The sequence below is a fragment of the Chiloscyllium plagiosum genome, unplaced genomic scaffold, assembly GCF_037043375.1.
Source record: "Chiloscyllium plagiosum isolate Xiang-an unplaced genomic scaffold, Cpla_swu_hap1 HiC_scaffold_30, whole genome shotgun sequence".
NCBI lineage: Eukaryota > Metazoa > Chordata > Chondrichthyes > Orectolobiformes > Hemiscylliidae > Chiloscyllium > Chiloscyllium plagiosum.
This window is the reverse complement of record NW_028270168.1, coordinates 10,635,926-10,657,596: the sequence shown is the minus strand read 5'-3', so window position 1 is coordinate 10,657,596 and position 21,671 is coordinate 10,635,926. Positions and strand designations below refer to the sequence as shown.

The 21,671-nt window shown below is 40.2% G+C and overlaps 2 protein-coding genes across 4 annotated transcripts in view; both read right to left on the bottom strand.

Annotated features, from left to right (window-relative positions):
- Positions 1-1,121: 1,121 nt before the first annotated feature.
- On the bottom strand, positions 1,122-19,942 carry matn1 (matrilin 1). Its single transcript, XM_087976718.1, has 8 exons — positions 19,722-19,942; positions 15,645-15,988; positions 10,236-10,458; positions 8,884-9,006; positions 7,433-7,837; positions 5,894-6,043; positions 4,560-4,647; positions 1,122-1,879 (listed from the first exon to the last, which is right to left on the bottom strand). Exons 1-8 carry the CDS (start codon positions 19,825-19,827, stop codon positions 1,825-1,827), a joined length of 1,494 nt encoding a protein of 497 aa, XP_087832844.1. The 5' UTR covers positions 19,828-19,942; the 3' UTR covers positions 1,122-1,824.
- LOC122563411 (lysosomal-associated transmembrane protein 4A-like) overlaps positions 19,812-21,671 on the bottom strand; it is a 56,255-nt gene continuing 54,395 nt past the window's right edge. For 2 of the 3 annotated variants that reach the window (XM_087976722.1, XM_087976720.1), the window contains one exon: positions 19,812-19,949. Coding sequence is in view for 2 of the 3 variants with exons in the window: in XM_087976720.1 (XP_087832846.1) it covers positions 19,893-19,949 (57 nt within the window). In the remaining variant the exon portion in view is untranslated. The remainder of the gene's footprint in view (positions 19,950-21,671) is intronic. The other variant, XM_087976723.1, reaches the window with a different exon arrangement.

Here is a 21,671-nt window from a genome sequence, read left to right as displayed (position 1 = left end):
CAGTCACACCACTGTGTTTTCAAAAATGAAAAGTCAAGAACATACAGTAGGATGGACAAGGTGGCATACTGGATTAACTAAAAAAAAGTTTAAATCTCATGTTTACACTTTTTAATACATGGAAATTCAAAGTAAAAATGGCAATGATTGTTCAGAGAGCTCACATCTAACCTGGCCTGGTCTATCTGTGATTCCAGTTCTTCATTCACTCTCTGAAGTGACCTAACAAATGCTACCGGTGTATTAGGTTGCTCTGCAACTGAAAAGGCAGCCTAGCTTTTCAGAGCAAATAGGAATGTACAATAAATGTTGGCCTTACCTCTCAAGGACTTATTCTCACATTGATGATTTTTTTTGAAGAAAGGACATCACCAAAGTGGAAAAGATGAGAAAGATCATCATGATTAAATTGAGACTTTATTTGGAGAGCAGGTTGGGGGGGGGGGGGGGTAGAGTAAACTAAACCTTTAGAACTCTGCTCATCCACATGGGACTTAGTTGTGCCTATTATCTATGAGAGGTGGTGATACCATGGACTAACTAAAATGCAGAACTTCTGACACCAAAACATATTGTGCAAGTGAAGAAGATGAGATTATTTGCTGGAAAGCTTTATGTTGAGAGCTTGATTTCATGATTGGTTGGTTGTGTTGAGTTTTGTTTTTCAGTGATGGTTATTTTCTTAAAAACTCAATTTGTATTTGGAAAGAAAGCAGTATCATTAAAAATTATACTATTGCCAAGTCCCATCTTCCAGCAGGGTGACTTACCATTCCAATGAACCCATAATTGTCAGTGAAGCAGGATTTTGAAGTGAGTATCTGTCAGTACTGGTTGTTAGTATTCAGTTTGATCTTGTGATTTTGCTTGTCTGATTTTGTTCACACTCATTTCATTCATTCCATTATGAACATACCAAAAGCAATGTCTATCGTATAGTTTGATCAGTGTGTAGTAATGAATTCACAACTGCTGTGTGTTGTCTTTAGTTCTCACTCAACTTTAAACTCAAGGTTTCAGAGGGAAACACAATATTATACGATATTAAGTGACACAGCCAACAGTCTGGTCAAAGAAAACATGTAATATGTAATAAAGGAAATATTGTCCAGACCCAGAAATATTTGAGGCCAATTTATTTGTTTGGTTTATTGCCTGACATAAACTAGGTTTCACCAAGATGACAAAACAGAACACACATAAAAATCTCAAAAATGTATGATACTGATTCTCTTAAATATAGTTTTATAAATATCCAGATTTTAAAAAAAAAGACACATAAGACACTTTGTTTCTTGGTTTTGTTTAACAAGTTAATTTCTTTTAACTGTTCACCTTACCTTACATCAGCTTAGATTTTCTGAAGAGTTTCAATAGTTGTACCCAAATTTCAGGGTATTTTGTTTTCTTGGTCAATTTCTATAAGATTTATCTTTATTAAGCTGTTACTTTTTTTTAAGCAGTGGACAAAATATATAGGTTAAAAATTAAATATTGGCTTGGGATATGATCAATGCTGGTAACAAGTAAATTACAATATAAATACAAATTACATTTCAGTTTTACATTTGGTGATTTTCTTTAATATACAAAACATATACTACAGAAATATTCAAAGTTTCTGGCATGTTTCACAGTGCTTTGTCCAATTGGAAACAGCTGCACTTAACATTATAGGGTTAACTAGATTAGATGTTTAAAAATAGATGAAAGCATTTTTAGTAGTCAAATGCTTTTGTATAGTAAATAAGCATGTTTTTAGTATTTTACAATAGGATACTTAGAGATGATTTTAAGATGTCAGGAGAAGAGCTCCAGGATTTATTAGACGAGAAGTCTGTTCTCAAGAGCTGCCAGTTTTTTTGTGAAGGCACCTAGTATAAAAATTGTTAAGGACAATTTTGCATGAGTCAAAACATTAAGCTGCAGTCTCTTGTGCAAAAATGTTCCAATATTTTCAACTTTAATTAAATTATTTACCTACATTATGCATCTTACATGTTCACACTTAAATTTATCAGAAATGCTGGAGGCATAGATAAAGTAAATAGCCAACAGTGTTTCCCCATGGTGGGGAAGTCTAAAACTAGGTTTAAGGTAAAAGGGGAAACATAGAAAAGGATCCAGAGGGACAATTTCACACAGATATTGGTAAGTGTCTGGAATGAGTGCTGGAAGTGGTGGTGGAGGTGAGTACAATTTCATCATTTAAGAAACATTTGGACAGGTACATGGATGGGATAGGTATGGAGGGATATGGGCCAAACACAGGTGAATGGGACTAGATTAGTGAAAACTGGGTGGCATGGATAAGTTAGACTGAAGAGCCTGTTTCCATGCTGTAAACCTCTATGACTCCATTTGAGCAGTACAAGCAGTAAAGTCTCATGCTGGGGATGGTCACTGCCTCTCACTTGTGTGGCTTGCACGTTATTTGCGACTTATTAGCTCAAGCCAGTCTTGCTTCACGTGGGCACAGACTGCTTTATTATCTGAGGAGCTGTGAATTAACATCTCCATTGCTTATTTTGTATTGCATGGATGAAGTGTCTGGAGATGGTTGGGCATAGGACATTATGGAACTGCTATAGCAGGGGAATTCCTACAGCAATATCCAATAGCTGAGATGGTTGGCCTCCAATACTGTCTTGATGTCAAGGGACAGTCTTACACAGTCTTCTTCCAAGAACTACACTGGCCCCACCCCCCACCTTTTCCTCCGCTACATCGATGACTGTATCGGCGCCGCCTCTTGCTCCCACGAGGAGGTTGAACAGTTCATCCACTTCACCAACACCTTCCACCCCGACCTCAAATTCACCTGGACAGTCTCAGATTCCTCCCTCCCCTTCCTCGACCTTTCTATTTCTATCTCAGGCGACCGAATCAACACGGACATCTACTACAAACCAACCGACTCCCACAGCTACCTGGACTACACCTCCTCCCATCCTGCCCCCTGTAAAAACGCCATCCCATTCTCCCAATTCCTTCGACTCCGCCGCATCTGCTCCCAGGAGGACCAGTTCCAAAAACGCACATCCCAGATGGCCTCCTTCTTCAAGGACCGCAATTTCCCCCCCGACGTGGTCGACGATGCCCTCCACCGCATCTCTTCCACTTCCCGATCCTCCGCCCTTGAACCCCGCCCCTCCAACCGCCACCAGGACAGAACCCCACTGGTCCTCACCTACCACCCCACTAACCTCCATGTACAGCGCATCATCCGCCGCCATTTCCGCCACCTCCAAACGGACCCCACCACCAAGGATATATTACCCTCCCCTCCCCTATCAGCATTCCGTAAAGACCACTCCCTCCGTGACTCCCTCGTCAGATCCACACCCCCCACCAACCCAACCTCCACTTCCGGCACCTTTCCCTGCAACCGCAGGAGGTGCAAGACTTGCGCCCACACCTCCCCCCTCACCTCCCTCCAAGGCCCCAAAGGAAACTTCCATATCCGCCACAGATTCACCTGTACCTCCACACATATCATCTATTGCATCCTTTGCACCCGATGTGGCCTCCTCTATATTGGGGAGACGGGCCGCCTACTTGCGGAGCGTTTCAGGGAACACCTCTGGGACACCCGGACCAACCAACCCAACCACCCTGTAGCTCAACATTTCAATTCCCCCTCCCACTCCACCAAGGATATGCAGGTCTTTGGACTCCTCCATCGTCAGACCACAGCAAAACGACGGTTGGAGGAAGAACGCCTCATCTTCCGGCTAGGAACCCTCCAACCACAAGGGATGAACTCGGATTTCACCAGTTTCCTCATTTCCCCTCCCCCCAGCCTGTCTCAGTCAAATCCATCAAATTCAGCACCGCCTTCCTAACCTGCAATCTTCTTCCCGACCTCTCCGCCCCCACCCCAGTCTGACCTATCACCCTCACCTTGACCTCTTTCCACCTATCACATTTCCGATGCCCCTCCCCCAAGTCCCTCCTCCCTATCTTTTATCTTAACCTGCTGGACCAACTTTCCTCATTCCTGAAGAAGGGCTAATGCCCGAAACATCGATTCTCCTGTTCCCTAGATGCTGCCTGACCTGCTGCGCTTTTCCAGCAACACATTTCCATCTCTGATCTCCAGCATCTGCAGACCTCACTTTCTCCTCCAATATAGTTAGTATGGTCAGTCATAAACAGCAATAGGTCAATTACAAGAAGAGTTCAGAACTGAATCATAGAATCCCTACAGTGTGGAAGCAGGCCTGTCGAGTCTGCAATGACTGACCAAACGGTATCCCGCCCAGACCCATCCCCTATCCTATCCTCTTAACCCTGCCTTTCCCATGGACAATCCACCTAACTTGCACATCTTTGGACTGTGGGAGGAAACAGGCACAGGCAGTTGCCTGAGGCTGAAATCGAACCCGGGACACTGGTGCTGTGAGGCAGCAGTGCTAACCACTGAGCCACTGTGCCACCCTGAATATTATATATCACCTACATATATTTTCCTCCATTAGTTGTTCAATTAAATTATGGATAATCCAATATTAGTTTTTCTTTAACAGTGAACCACACACGTGATTAAAAGGATATGTTTTGCTGTCAGTGTTTTGATTATTTTCTCGACTTTTGTCTGGAATTCCACAAGTGATTCGCAAGCACAAGGGTCTTTAGCAGGTGCAGCTGAAAGAAGAATAAAACATGAGGGAACAACAGTAAAATATTCCAGACATGCCATAAATTACTAGCTGCAGCAGTATGCCATTATACAGTCATTTGTTAGGATATTTACAGTGTATTATAAACAGTGAAATTGTAAAGGTGCTGCCTTGTAAGTATGACGTAGCTCAAGGTCTACACAATGCAGTTCTTGGCCTTCCACTGCAGTGCTCTTCAAAATAGATATTGCCAGTGTGTAACACAATGTGAATTTATCCAAGTGTACCACTGCTGTATTGATTTGGAGAAGTCGGTGTTTGAGTTAAAAATTAAAAGTTAAAAATCACATAACACCAGGTTATAGTGCAACAGGTTTAATTGGAAGCACTAGCTTTTAGAGTGCCGCTCCTTCATCAGGTGATTGTGCATTTGGTTTGGTATTGCTAGCTGTCCTTTACACATCTGTTTTGCAAGTTGTCATAAAGAATAAATAAATTTGTTCCAGCATCTGCTTTCCTACACACAGAGGTTTGTCCTATCAAATTTTAATGATGTGAATAGCTCAGAAACAGGGTCAATTAGTCTGTGCTATCCACGCCATCTTTTATTCCACTGAATCATCTCAGTCTTTTTGCTTATCTTACTATTCCTTTCTTTTCTCTTGAAGATCTGTCTAGATTTCTTTTGAAAGCATTGTTCAAGATTTTAGCTGTATATTGAACTTAGAAGTCATGAACGAACACTGAATTATTAATAACATTTGTTTGGTCAATATGATTCAAACTAATGATTACATGTTATGATTGTTGTTGCCTAAGTGTTCCACCACATGGAGTAATGGTATAGCTGCAGGAGCAATGGTAAAACCTTATGCCATATTACTGATGTGTTGAGTTGAAAATATATAGACAAATGTTTCAGCTATTTTATACAGAACACTTAATGGTTCAATTTTTTACAAACTAATTTGAGATTGCCCACAATATTGACATGGTCCCATCTAGACTTGTCAGCTTTGTAGTTCTGTTGTTGCAAGTGAATCAAACTAATTTCCTAAAATCTTAACTATAATCCTTTGAGTTTTTGACATTGTCTTATTGAAATTAGGGTATGGGTTCATGGAGAAAACGTCTTTTTTTTTCAGGCTATCCTCAGCATACAACAACATTGTAGAGAATTTGCAGAGTTCCCAAAAATTGAGAAGTTTGAATATCTTTGGATTAAGACAGCTAGGACAAACGCTGAATTATACAGCAAGAATATTCCTTACCACATATTTTAACCTGTAATTTATCAGCAATTTTATTCATCGTCTTGAAATCAGCAGTATAGTAATAATGATCCTTCACTGGATCTGAAGCAATTATCCTTAATTCTTCCTCAAGTGCATTCCCCACTCCGACTGCAAACATTCTAATTCCTGAAACAGATAAAGTGAAATATTAATTACCCATACCCTTATTTTGTACATAAAACTACATTATGATGAATATCAGTGTTGATCAGCATCAATACAGTATGTTTTGTATTTAGAACCTGGTATGATCTGTTGCTATTGCACACTTGGTTTCTTAGGATTGTGTACAGAAAATAACAAATGTTGTAGTGCCATTTCATGATGGGTAATTGCTATATTGAGAAGGAGCTGTAGGCTCTATCTGAACAAAATCTTTTTATCGCCATTCAATAACTCCTGTTGGAAATGTGGGGAATGTATGACTGACAATAGGAGGAGATTTCATAAATCAACAAGTCATCAGTTTTATGTTGGCTTTCCAATGGGCCTCAAGTGCTTGAGGACTGTAATAGACATAAACATTGAAAACTGAGATACATTCCACTAATAGATGTTTAAGAATGTGATAGCTTTGCAGAAAAAGGTGCTGAGGACTGCAACAGATATGGACACAGATGTTGCAAAATGTAATGCCTACAGACAGACATTTAGGGTGAATTTTAATGTCCTTACTAAGGCAAATTGGAGGCAGGAAGGCATTTAATTGGATGGCAGCCAGTTGAGGATATCATTTTCCTGCCTCTGCGTCTGGTTCAGTCCAGTATAGGAAGGCTTGTAAATGACCTTTCCCCAACCTCACTCTCTGAAACCAATTGAGGCCCTTAGTGAACAATTATTGCAGACTCCAAGGTCTGGGGTGGATGTTGTTTGATCTGGCATCAGGAAGGAGTGGGGCCCACTAAAAACCATGCCCCTGCCTTTGCACCTCCTTATGCTGCCTAACAGCCACCAGCTTCACATGGACCCCACAACATCATCAATCACCCTTGTTCTGACTCCTTGCTCTCCCAGTGGTGCTGCCTACATTGAAAAGGTACTGGTCTCTGATTGTCCAGCTGCTCTGGAGGAATGGGTAGGCATGTGGGGTTTTCCTCTTATGGTCGAAGCGTACGTTTCCCCTAATTCTTTTCCATTGTGTGTCCTCTGAGGTCAATGCACAGCAATGGCTTCTGGAACCGGAATCCAATGTGTTGGCATGCTGATTGGTTCGTCTAGACCTCTAAGCGGGCAACTTGCCTTGGCTCTTGACCCCAGGAAGGCCAGTTTCTAGTGACTTAAGTTCCTGACTGGCAGATATCACAGTGGTCCTTTCCCAAAGGAGACAACAATTGGTAGGAGAGACCTTGGTTTACTAACTTCAAGTCCACGGTTTGGAGGCAGGGCGAAGGATATATTTGACACAAGGACCAGATGTTAGTAATGTATTACTTGGAGTGTAACAGATGTTTACAGGTGCAAAGTATACTAGCTAATTTAAAGTATACAACAAAAATTATTTTCTGTAATTATTACCTTGATCTTTGGCCTTTTGAGCAAAATCATTAATATAATCCTGTGAACGGCCATCTGTAAAGATGATTCCGACTTTTGGGATATTTTCCCTTGCGCCTTGTGATGGAACAAAAATGTTTTCAGCGAGATGTTGCAGGGCCAGGCCTGTCATTGTTCCCCTCTCCATGTACTCCATTTTCTTGACTGCGGTCTTGATGTTTTGTTTGGTTTTGAACTTGTTGAGAGGGAATTCTGTCCTGACTGAGCTGGAATACTGAATGAGTGCGATACGTGCATTCTGATCACCAACATCTAGGGCGTCGACTATCTGGTTGATGAATTTTTTTACCAGTTGGAAGTTTTCAGGTCTCACACTCTTGGACCCATCAATGACGAAAGCTAAATCAACGCCTCCTGAACTGCAAGCTGTGTGCAAAGTTAAAATAAGAATTTAAAGAAGAAAAAAAAGGTCTTACACATTCCCCTTCCACTTCTATGAACTATTGATGATTTCATTGTGCCCTGTAAGGCCAAATAAAAGATACATTCAGGATCAAACTCTTTGGGAAAACATCTGAAAATGTAAACTAATATCCCTAATGTCAGAAGATATATGGTCTATAGTGAAAAAAATGAGTAATTATGTTGAATTTGGCTTAGAATGATTTCTTTACAACATTATTGTTAATGGGTTTGTTAGTGGGATGATCTATGATGTTCATTATCAAATACACTCCAGCACAATGAAACATAGATTATAAACTCATATCAGCGTAGGTGGTAATACAGTCAAGATATAAATTCTTCACAGAGCTGGTAGTTAATGCATGGAAAAGCTACAAAAGATGGTGTAGCGCATAATAGAGGGTGATTGTTATCTCAAACATCTCATGCAACTTCACCTACCACAATTATGGGAACAGGAGTGGTCTGATCAGCTGCTCAAGCCTCTTTCACCATTAGAGATCATGTCAACAATTTGGGTTTCAATTTTACTTATAAATAGCTTTGTACACATGCCCAAATTTACAGCAGATTTCAGACCAACAAGCTCATTTAGGGAGATTGAGAATCAGCAAAACAGCTTAGTTTCAGTTAAAACCTTAAAATTGCTACAGGATAGGACAAAATAGACTTATCAATTTAATTCAATTTAAATTCCATTCAATTCAAATTCAATCCAATAATCATCATAGGCAACCTTGATCTCCTGACATTAACCTGATTGTTCAAAGGATATGGAGTGGACTTTCCCAAATTCATTTCGAAAATAGCCACAGACCTTTTTTGTTACCTCTGCTTTTGTGTTATTTAGGCACTAGCATCAGTCATATCGGGATGGAGTCGTATACAAAGCTGCGTAGATAGGGCAAGCATTGCTTCAGTACATCTGAAAGTCTTATATTCATATGTGCAAGTCAGCTAAGCTTTAGTTTAGTAACTTTTTGATTCCATTCTGAAATAAAACTTACTGCCGCATGTTCTTCCATCCGGATTTAATGTGAATCCTTCATTGCAGGCACATTTGTAAGAGCTAGGTGTGCTTACACAGATGTGTTCACAATCATGATCTCCACTGGCACAAAGATCCACCACTGAAACACAAAATTCAAGCTGTGTCAATTCTGATAAAGCAGAATCTGGAAATAGGTTGTCTGTTAACCAGATCCTCTCTATGTTCCTAATTAGCTTAAGCAAATTTCTTTGCTTATTCACTCCCACAGCACTTCATCCTTTGGGTTCAAATCCCACTGTGGTGTGCAGCTTTATTTTTCTGTCCATTCACAGGATGTGGATATCTTTGGCTAGGCCAGTATTCATGCCCATCCCTAATTGCCGAGAGAGCAGTTAAGAGTCAATCACACTGCTGTGTGTCTAGAGTCACATATAAAACAGACCAGGGAACGATGGCAATTTCCTTCCCTGAAGGATATTAGTAAACCAGATGGGTTTTTCCTGACAATTGATAATGATTTTATGGTCATCATTAGATTTTTAATTCTAGATTTTTAAAACATTGAATTCAAATTACACCATCTGCCATGGTGGGATTTGAACCAAGGTCCCCAGAACATTTTCAGAGTTTCCAGATTAATAGTCTCATGATAGTATCACTAAGCCATTGCCTCTTACTAACTGATTAAATTTAAATGCAATTCATAAAGTATCGTAAAATATAAAGTTAATCTGAGTAACGGTGATCATGAAACTATCATTGATTGTCATAGAACCCCATCTGGCTCATAAATATCCCTGAATGCAGGATATCTGTTGCCTATATGTGACTCCAAACCTACAGCAATGTGCTTGACTTATACATTCCCTTTGAAATGGGCCTAGCAAGCTGCTCAGATCAAGGGATAGGCAACAAGTGCTGGTCCCTCCAGTGATGCTCACATAACATGAAAGAGAAAAAAAAGCTCTTTACAAAATGCTTTTTGAAATGTTTCTTCAAGCTAACGATTAGTTATTCATTACTGAATACTGTCTTTCCCATATAATTGGTGTTACAATTCTTCCATCCCCCAATCTTAAAGCCAACCCTATGTGTCTGCAAACGCTTCATTAATCATTGTTTCTGCGTAGACACTGAAGAGAACTGGTGATAATCAACACCTTTGTCTAATTCCAGTTTTAGTTACACTTGAATCATATCACCAAGAAATAAAATGAATCTGCTGACTGGAAAGCTGCTTGAATAGCTTTTTAAGGTGGTTACTAGTTCAGATCAAACATTGACTGATCAGTATATTATTCTGACTTATGATCTAAGTGTGGTGCTATGAGACTGACACCAGTTTTCATTTTTTGGTGCTTTACTCACCACAGAACGCTTCCTGGAATTTTTTGGAAAGTTTTTCGATAGCACTGTAGCTTTCCACATAGTCTAAGTGGTCTTCTAGGGGTTCGCTGGCAATTTCACGCAGTGAGCTCATTTCTGCCCTGCCCACACCAATGGCAAAGATCTCAATGCCACTCTGCTTGGCCCGTGTGGCTGCCTCCCGCACTCGGTCCTGGGGCCGGCCATCGGTCACAATGATGGCAACCTGAAGGTAGATGGACACAGAAATGGTCAGTTTCCTGCAATAATTATGAGTGGATTGATTTTATTCTATTGCTTTATTTTGCTTAAAGTGAAGCCACAAGTGTCTGTGCCTGCAAATTATGATCAATACCCGTTGCAAATGTACTATTAATCAATGCTTCTCAAAGTGGTTAACCTTGGAAATGATCCCGGTATCACTAGTGGTCATTGTCCTTCAGGGTAGGTACACCAAGAACACAGTCCCAAAGTTCTGGGCAGAGTATATCTGATCAGATCGCTATCCTGATCTCTTGTGGATTTTAGGTAGCATTACTGTCTTTGATGCACATTAATGAAACTTGTCCTACTGATTGAGGTGGGTACAGGACAGTTAGACATAGAATTACTAGTCAATGTGGGTACAGCACATTTGGAAACAGAGGTCCTTGTCCCAAGAAAGCTGTTGGGAGTAAATTATACATTTAACACATAATTTTGGCAACTAAACTATTGATTTTTATTTATTTGGGCATCTTTCCCCCCAAAACAATCATTAAATGAACTATTTTATCTTTTTCCTAATATTATAGGTGAGGAGTATGCAGTTTTGTTGAAGTACCAGAGAAAGTAGATAAAGGAAATGCAGTGGTTGTTGTGTGTATGGATTTTAGTAAAGTATTGGATATAATATCACATAAAAGGCTGCTGAACAAAGTTGAGGTTTCTAGAATAAGAGGGCCAGCGTGCATGTTCCTTCCAAACCACTCACCATCCTGACTTGGAGATATATCATGCTTCCTTCACTTGGTCCAAATCCTGGAATTCCCTTACTAACTACATTGTGGGTCTAGCTACAGCACAGGGACTGCAGAAGTTCAGGAAGACAGCTCAACACCACCTTCTCAAGGACAACTAGGGACAGGCTCCAGTCAGCAACGCCCAGGTCCCACAAGTGAATAAAAAAAAGTTGGATAAAACATATTTTAAGGAAAGAAAGCAGGAAGTTATGATAATTGCTTGTTTGTCAAACTGGAGGGTGATGATGTTACTTGTCAAGGGTCAGTGCTCGGACACTGGCTTTTATCTAAATAACTTGTTTCTAGGAATAGAAAGTAAGTATCAAAATTTGCCACTGATATAAACTTGAAGTAGTAAGAAGGATATGACTTGCTTGTAGAAGGACAACAAAACAGAGACCCGGGTTCAATTCCCACACCAGGCGACTGTGTGGAGTTTGCACATTCTCCCAGTGTCTGTGTGGGTTTCCTCCGGATGCTCCGGTTTCCTCCCACAATCCAAACATGTGCAGGTTAGGTGAATTGGCCATGCTAAATTGCCCAGAGTGTTAGGTGAAGGGGTAAGTGTAGGGGAATGGGTCTGGGTGGGTTGTGCTTCGGTGGGTCGGCGTGGACTTATTGGGTCAAAGAGCCTGTTTCCACACTGTAAATAATCTAAATCTAATGTAAAAAATTGGCAGGCAAGTGGCAGATGGAGTTTAACACTGAGAAGTGTGAGATGAGGCATTTTGGCAGAAATGATGGGGAAAGGCAATAAAGATTTAATGGGCTTAGAATTGAAGTGTGACAGGATAGAAAGACCTGGAAGTTTATGTGCATCAGTCTTTGAAAATGGCAGGACATATTGAGAGAGTGATTAGCAAAGGTCCTGGGATCTTAGACTTCATAAATGGAGCCATCAAGCACAAAATCAGGGATATGGCACTGATACTAGATAAAACTCTTGTTATGGCTCCAACTAGAGAATTGCATACGGTTGTAGGCACTTGAGGAAAGATCCTTGAGAAGGTGCAAGTATTTTTTTTAATCAGAGTTGTTCTTGCAATTGGAGGGAGTTGGAGAGACCACTAGTTACAAGATTAGGTTGAAAAGGCAGGGGTTGTTCTCTATTGAGCAAACGATATTGAGAAAAGATTTGATGTGGTCAAGATTACAATAGGTTTAGATAAGATGGACAAGGAACATCTCATCCAGTTAGCTGATGGTACAAGGATTAGAGAATACAGATTGAAGATTTTCGGTAAGAGATGCAGAGTGAATGTGAGGAAGACATTTTTGTTGCAGTTAGTGGTAATGACCTAAAATTCACTGCCCATGAAATGGTGGACATGAAAATGATCAATGATTTCAAAAGGAAATCTGTTGGTCTCTTGAAGGAAATAAACTTGCAGGCTGGAGACCAAGTGAGGAGTGAGATTGAGTGCATTGTTCTGCGGAGGCTGCCATGGACTAGCTAAGCTGAATGGCTTCATTCCATGCAGTCAATGACTCTGTGACCTCTGGATTCCAACTTTCTTTTTAGTACTCCTATGGTCAGACCTTCTCTGTTGTTCTTCCCATATTCCTCAGAGGCTACAAAGACCTCTTATTATTTAGAATTCCTTTCCTCTGTCACCAATTACGTGGAGATCAGCATTTGTACTAACCTCAGTTAAAATCATTTTTTACTAGAATTTTAACACAGTGTAATTGATATTCAATGTTACTACCGTCACTGAATCCCCCACTATCAGCATTCTGAGGGTTAACCTGAAACACAACTGGACAAACCATATACATACAGTGACTACAAGAGCAGGAATCTTCCTGCATTTCTGCTTCCCCAAAGCCTGACTACCACCTATAAGTCCCAAGTCAGGAGTGTGATGGAATATTCTCCACTTGCCTGGATCAGTGCAGCTCCAATAATACTCGAGAAACTTGACACCATCAGGATAAAGCACCATACCCAAAAGCATTACTCCCTCCACCACTGACACTCAGTAGAAACAGTGCGTACTGCAGAAATTTACCAAAGCTCCTTAGACAGCACCTTCCAAACCAACAACCACTTCTATCTACAGGGACAAGGGCAGCAGATGCTTAGAAACACCATCACCACCTACAAATTCCCCTCCAAGTAATAGTCAATCCTCAAGTAGAACAACATCACTGCTTCTTCACTGTCATTCTGTCAGGGTCCTAGAACTGCCTTCCTAACAGTATGGTCACCATTGTGTACCTACAGCACATGGACTGCAGCGGTTCAAAAAGGCAGCTCACCACCACCTCCTCAAGGGTAACTATGGATGAGCAATAAATGCTGGCCCAGCTAGTGATGCTAACATCCCTTGAATGAATAAAAACAAGCTTGGACACCCAGTATTCCCTTTCTTATTCAGTCTGGAGCTGTGGCTTCTCCCAGTGATCCTGAGTTAGCTCTTTTTTACATCCTTACACATCACCAATTTTAATTGCTCCACCAGTGGTGGGTATGGCTTCATTTGCTATGAGTTAAAATGTGGATTCCTTCCATAAGCCTCTCTACCTCTTTTTCCAGTTTTAAGACTTCCTTGACTGTCACCTTGTCAACTTGATATTCCTGTATTGGTGAGATTCTTCTAACAGTTGCTAGTAATACTTGGAGCTGGAGTTAAATCTAGATGAGATTTCAGACACAGAGGTTGAAATTAGCCTGTACACTGGAATTAGGTTGCAAGGATCCCAGGTCCTTTACACTGAATGAGACCAGTTTTTACATTTATGCTTCCTAAGGTCAACAGCCACAGACGACATGAAATTTGAAAAATCTAGAGAGGAGTTTCAGGTAAGCCAACATAGAATTTTTTTTTTTAAAGAGTACCCCGTGTGTGGAATGAACTTCCAGAGGAACTGGTGAATGTGGGTACAGCTATAATGTTTAAAAGGTATTTAGATAAATACACAAATAAGAAATGTTTGGAGGAATATGGGCCAAGCACAGACAGATGGGATTAGTTTAATTTGTAATTGTGGTCGGCATGGACTGGTTGGACCGAAGGGTCTGTTTCCGTGCTGTATAACCCTGTAACTTGATTCATGTAGGGGAGAATTTACTGTTCAAGAAAGGAGGGGAGAAAATAATTGGATCCATAATCCAGAGACAAACAAAACTACCAAAGACATGCGATTGCAATGAAGAGGCTTTTAAATTGGGGAAGATCCATGCGGCAGGGACTGTTTAAAGTTCACTGCGTGAGACCTAGCCTTAAGAAACCAAACCTGACCCTATTTGAAAGCACCTTGAGTGTCAATTTCAAATGGCTTCTTAAATACTGAATTATCATTGATAAGTTCAAAGCATCAATTGATCCATATTAGTAGATGAAGCTGTGGAATTAAACTGGCCTGTTGAACAGCCACAAAATAAAACAACATTGACAATGCAATCTTATTAAGAGACATGCATTGTTCACCTTTGTTGCAGTGTTAGGTTCTGCTGATCCTAAAAGCAATGATCCTTTTATGGCAAGAAGTTTGGAACATTAGGTATCTCTAAATTGTTGGAGGAATGGACTTGTACTGTCATTCCTACTAACCATCTATAATGAGACATTTTTGGGGAAGTTGATGGCGTAGTGGTAATGTCACTGGTCAAGTAATCCAGAACCCCAGGCTGATGTTCTGAGGATATGAGTTTGAACCCCACTACTGCAAATGGTGAAATTTGAAATGTAAAAGCACAGCTAATCTAATGATGACAATTAAACCATCGTCGATTGTCCATCGAGTTCATGAATGCCCTTTAGGGAAGGAAATCTGCCATCCTTATCTGGTCTGGTCTACATGTGACTCCAGACTCACAGCAACATGGTTGACTCTTAATAGCTCCTTGGGAAGTTAGGGATGAGCAATAACTGCTGACGTACCCAGTGATGTCATATCCCATGCATATATATATATATCTATATATATATTAAAATGGTTTTACTACTGATCTGACAAACAATTCAAATACTTACTTATACTTGAAGATTTATTGAGCAAAATGATCTTCAGTTAAACCTTCTTCCTAAGATAGCCACCTGCACTGAGTAAATAGCAAGTACAAAAAAATTGAAATCTTTGCACTTTGCATTGTGATTGCCAAAACACCAGGAACAGTGGGTAGGATATCAGGTTTGGTACAGGCTACTTGATGAGAATAGACAATTGTCCTCAGAAGGGAGTTGAGAAATTGTTGTAGTGATACAAATCAACACTTTGAAAGCCTCTCAAACCTGGTCATAACTGAAACCAAGTGGATAATTATATTTGAATACATATAAATGAATACATAAGGTGTACTGACCAAATTTAAAATAAGTTAAATTACCTATTTTATAAAGATTTTTATAAAGAATTTGAAAAATATTGTTAATTTCCAGTTTATAAAAGAAGTTTCTATAGTTACCTTGCTGGCTGCATCAGTCTTGACCCGTGCTCCATTAGACTCACTGAAAGCAATATTGGTTGCAAATTGGATGGCGAGGCCAGTCATGGTACCGGAGGAGAGTGGCTGGATCTGGGAGACAGCTCGCAGGACGCCTGCCTTGTTGCGATGTGCATTAAGGGCGAACTCATTTTTGACGGTACTGGCATAGTTAACCACCCCAACGCGGGTGGCATTTGGACCAATGTCAAGGGATTCGATTACCTGGGATACAAACACTTTCACCTGTTCAAATTCAGATGGGCGAACACTCCTAGAACTGTCAATAATAAAGACCAAGTCACTTGGTTTACTCCTGCACAGGCCTGTAAGAGAAAGAAAGGAATGAGATAAAGCAAAACAGAAATAGTTTAAAGAAGTTCAGTTTAATATAGCACATTAAAGTTCATCTATAAAAGGAATACTGTTGCTAATATCATGGAGGGTGCTGTTTTATTGAACAGAAAGTGCTGGACAAACTCAGCAGATCAGGCAGCATCTATGGAGAGAAAAACAGACTTAAAGTATATGAATGTTCCGCAGTTCTGAAAAAGTCAAATTGGATTTGAAACGGTAACTGTTTCTTTCTCCACTAATACTCCCTGATTTGCTGAGTTTCTCCAATATTTCCTGTTTTCAGATTTCCAGCATTTCTAGTTGTTTGCTTTCATTTGATTGTTCCACTGAATACTTTATCTTCCTGCTCTTTTTCTGAAATCATTGCTTTATGTTATGAGTGGTGAGATCTAATCTTCTGGCATGTCACCCAATTGTCTGTCCTTGAAAGTATGAAACTAGACCAATAATTTTCAGTAGTTCATTGTGAAAGCACCAGTGCCAAAGCATATCTCATCTCTTTCTAATAGGTCTGTGGTTCACCTTCCAGCAGGTGTCACTAGAATCACTGTAGCTTGAGGCACTGAGGCCAAGTTAAACTTCCCTCTCATAACTTTGATGTAAACAGTCAACTCACTGCAGACCAAGAATGATCCTGAATCAGTTTAAGCTTCTCACCTTAACAGCACCTTTAACAAAAGAACCACTTTGGCCATAATGATACAGCAAATTTCTGGGAGTCGTACCAGAGGATTGGAGGGAGGTGAATATTGTTACCCTTTTCAAGAAGGGTAATAGGGAAATCCCTGGCAATTACAGACCAGTCAGTCTTACGTCTGTGGTCAGCAAGGTTTTGGAAAGAATTCTGAGTGATAGGATTTATGACTATTTGTAAAAGCATTGCGTGATTAAAAGCAGTCAGCATGGCTTTGAGAGGGGCAGGTCATGCCTCACAAATCTTATTGAGTTCTTTGAAGAGGTGATAAGACAGGTTGATGAAGATTGGGCAGTGGATGTGGTGTATATAGACTTCAGCAGGGCATTTGATAAGGTTCCCTATGGTAGGCTCATTCATAAAGTCAGGAGGTATGGGATAAAGGGAGATTTGGCTCTCTGGATTCAGAATTGGTTGGCTGACAGAAGGCAGAGAATGTTGTAGATGGAAAGTATTCTGCCTGGAGGTCAGTGGTGAGTGGTGTCCTGCAAGGCTCTGTTCTTGGGCCTCTGCTCTTTGTAGTTTTTATAAATGACTTGGGTGAGGAGGTTGAGGGGTGAGTAAGTAAATTTGCCGATGACACAAAGGTTGCAGATGCCATTGATAGTATCGATGGCTGTTGCAGGCTGCAGAGCTGGGCTGAGAAATGGCAGATGGAGTTCAACCTGGATAAATGTGAAATGATGCATTTTGGAAGGTGGAACTTGAATGCTGAATATAGGATTAAAGACAGGATTCTTGGCAGTGTGGAGGAACAGTGGGATCTTGGTGTTCAAGTGCTTAGATCCCTCAAAGTTGCTTGTAAATTGGTAGCACATTCTCTGCAATGCATTGTGGAATGTTAGAGTTTTGCAAAAGCATCTCCACAGAGATGGGTTGAATTAAGTATTATAACAAATTCCTGCAAAAGATGGAGATTTTCATTGGGCATGATGAAAAGAAACATTACTTCTGATTATCAAACTCAGCCAATTGGAAATTGATTGAAACAGAGAAATTTCCTGGTGTAGAAAGATGCCATTCAATCCATTGTGACACATGCTGGCTGAAAGAGCTATCCCATGCTCCAGATCTTGGTTCATAGCCCTTCTAGGTTGTGGCAATACATGCATATGTAGGGTTATCGTTAAATGCAATGAGGGTTTCTACCTCTAATATCCTTTTAAGCAGTGTGATACTAATCCTAACCACTACATGGGTGAAAAGCTCAATTCCCCACAAAACCTTCTGCTAAGTACATCACCTAATGCCCCCAGTTTATTGACCATTCTGTTGAGGGAAATTGATTCTTCTCATTCATTTGATCACAGCTCCTTTTAATTTAAGCATTTTGTTTGATATGAAATGACTGTGCTGCTTGCAAACTAACTTATCAGGAGAGTTCTACGGTTTCAATTAGAAACAATGAATAGCACAATGTCATGGAAAGCAACAACAAATCATAGTTAATAATTTAGAAATTTAATTAGGAGCCAACATTATTATAAAGATGAGAAATAGAATTAGCAGTGGGTCAACAATCTCTCAAACTTGCTACACTATTCAATAAGATTAAGTTTAATAATTGTTGCCTCAACTGCACCTTGCAGATTTGCACTCCCGCTCCCCAATGTGACCCTTGACTCCCTCATACATCACAAATCTGCACAACCCATCCCTGAATATACTCAATGACCCAGCCTTGAATATGCTTTAGAATAAGGATTGCAAAGATGAGTAGCCTACTGTCTACTGAGAAAAGGAAGCCGTCCTCGTTTCCATGTTTTTGAAACTGTGCCCCCCTTGTTCTAGATTCTGTCATGAGGAAAATATCCTTGCAGTATCTACCCAACCAAACATCCATCATCCCCTTCATATTTTATATATTACAGTTAGAACAACTCTCATTCTTCTAAACTCCAAAAAGAATAGGTTCAACCTTCTCATCCTTTCCTCACATGACAATCTATGATGAAATGGAGAGCTGATAATAGCCAACCCCAAAGTCAATATTACAGTGAAAGTTTAAAAAAAATGATATTTTGGAGTGCTGAAGATGTTGGCAGCAGGTATTTCAGAGATGACATATCATCAGGGACTAGAAAAATGCCAGGAATATCTGCAACAGTTCTAGTCTAATTACTAACTGTGATAATATACATGCAAAAATCCCTCCCATTTACTTCTTCTCTCCAACAGCTACACAGTGCATCACTGTTCTGGATCTATTGACGGCTTTTCTAATGATTGAGTGGATAAATGCTCCATGAATTGTGGCACAATACCATACACACATGGAAAGTACAAGGTCCCTGGCTTCATCTGGTCTCTCCTGAGGTAGCCCATCTCGACTTTGACAGCGGTTGGGTGTTCCAATTGATATCAATATCTTTGGGATATTTTGAACTGTCCTTTGTGTTTAAGAGATGTTTTTGCACAATAACTCAATCTTTCCACAATGTTACAGGAATTAACCAAAAAGAACTCCAATTCCTCAGTGTTTTGAGCAATAGATTGCTACATTATTAGGATTAATTAATTCTACAAAAGAGTTTGCATGCTCATCTGCACATTGATTTTAAATGTCAATTGCAGTGCAGCTTGAGAACTTTACTTAAGGTTAGTTTTACTGTTCAACCCACCATACAGGCGTTCAGCCTTAAATTCCTACACTGACAGACCATGTGATCCACAGGAAAAGCACAGTTTGAAGATTTTGAAGAGTCAAAATGCTGTTTTAACAGTACTTTCTGAACTAAAATTGCATTAGCCTCACCAGTGCCACAATTTCCCTGACATTATATTCTTCCAAAGTTATTTCAAGTCAGTGAAAAATCGTGACCTCAACTTAAGAAAACGGATCTTACAAAATTGGAAAATAGATGGTTTTTGGTGGAAAGAAAACCTGGTGATTTGCCTTTACATTGTGGATTAGAAGGGATCATAAAATATAAAAAAATCAGGTGCAATTGATATTTAGAGCTAGTTATCTTTTTTTGAAACAATAATACGCGATTGTAGCCTCTTACCAGCTGAAACCTGTGGACCAGTTCTGACAGGTTTGACTTTGGGAACGCCATTCACCTGAACCAGGATTAGGGCCGGGAGGAGCAATCCACTGAGAAGTCCCGTCATCTTGACCCGAAGCAGTTGCAGGAGTCCAGGCTGAAGATAGAGTGTGGCAGAGAGCGGGACTTGCTCTAGGTATTAACAAGAGGCTGGAATGCAGTCTGACACGTGTGGAATACCTGAAGGGGCTCCAGGAAAAGCGTTGACATTTAACTCTTTGACAAAATTATCCCCCAGCATTCAGTCGTTTATAACTAAGAAAACAAGTATAAAGTCACGGGAGTAAGACTGGCATAAATTAAACAGGGGAGAAAAGGAATGAAGTGTTAAAAACATTAGAGTGGCTGGATATATTCAAACTAAAGCTTTAATGGTTTTTGATCGGTACATAAATGCTGTTTTGGAGTTTTTAAAGTAGGGATGATTTAGAATGGTTTAGGTGATGTAGAGTGCTGGGTTTGTACTTTTTATTGTAACTGCTTACATTTTAATAATGTCTCTTTTTAACATCCTAACCCAGCACATTTGAAACCTTGCCACCTGGTGCCCTCTATTTTGTAAAAACTATAAGTACAGACGGGAGATATGGGATCAAAACCTTGAAAATAAGACGAATTCCTTAATTTTTCCCTGGATTCCAATTTAAGCGATAAAGGATCGCCAGCAGCAGAGGCGAATAAAGGGCAGGTTACAGTGGAACATGAGTATTGTTTGGCACAAATTACTGTCGTCTGCAGCATCCTTGACTATGTTAATGCAGACAGATTCGAACTTTACTCTCAAGTTCACTTTCCGATGGGCGTGCTTGACTTTCGCGAACGGCGCGCGTTTGTAATTGTGTTTTTAGTTTTCTTTATCCCTTCGTATATTTAATAGTATTTGAAATGACCTCGCCTCCCTACTGCCAGCCGCCCCAGTACGTACTTTGCACGATGTGGCTTATTCTCAAAACTGACCATTTAACAAAATACTTTGTAAAACCGCCCCGTGCCACATAAAGTCCCTCCAATTCGGTACAATTACACCCGAAACGTCGACTTCTCCACCTCCTGACGCTGCCTGGCTTGGTGTGTTCTTCCAGCCTCCTGCTTGCCTACTTTGGATTCCAGCATCTACAGTTTTTTTTGTCTCTACAACAATAATACAAGCAGCGAGTGCTGGAAACACTCAGCAGGTCAGGCAGCGTTTGTGAAGCCAGAGACCAATGTGAGTCTTCGCAATTCTATTTGATCACTTCAGGCATTTTCCAAACTTCATCTGACTTCAGACTCTATGAATTGAGCGGTCCTCAGTGCGGTTACAGTCCACATTCAGAGGAAAAGACCAGGTTTGCTGCTATGAGGAATAAAATAATTGAATTATATTGAGATCTGAACACAATTCAATGGCTAAAATTGGTAATATAGTGTCCGTTTGGTGAAATGATTTTAAAGTCTAATGTTGTCCAATTGCCTGGTTTTATTGATTCAATTTTTGCAGCGTTTTTGGTTTTGTTTCCTTTACTCGGAGTAAGCAGGGAGAAATTCAATTTCCCTCATTTACAACAAACTTGTTTAAATGAGGTTTCAATGACTTCGGTTCTATTTTCTCCTGGTTCAACACCCATCATGTTGGTGTTTATGTTCAAACTAACCCCATAAGCAAAACAAAAGGTCACTGTACTGGAAACATTAACTGTTTCTGTTTCACTAACACTACCAGACCTACTGCGTTTCTTCAACAATGTGTTTTTGTATCAGATTTCCAATATATGTAATTCTTTGTTTTATTGGTATAAGTATATTCCCTTTCTCCCCCCTGGTTCACCCTTAAGGAGTTTCTGCTACTCGCCTCAACATTTGGTATCCAGTTTATTGATGGCTATTTATCGGTTCAATGTTAGACTCCCCACATAGAGAAACTTCAACCCC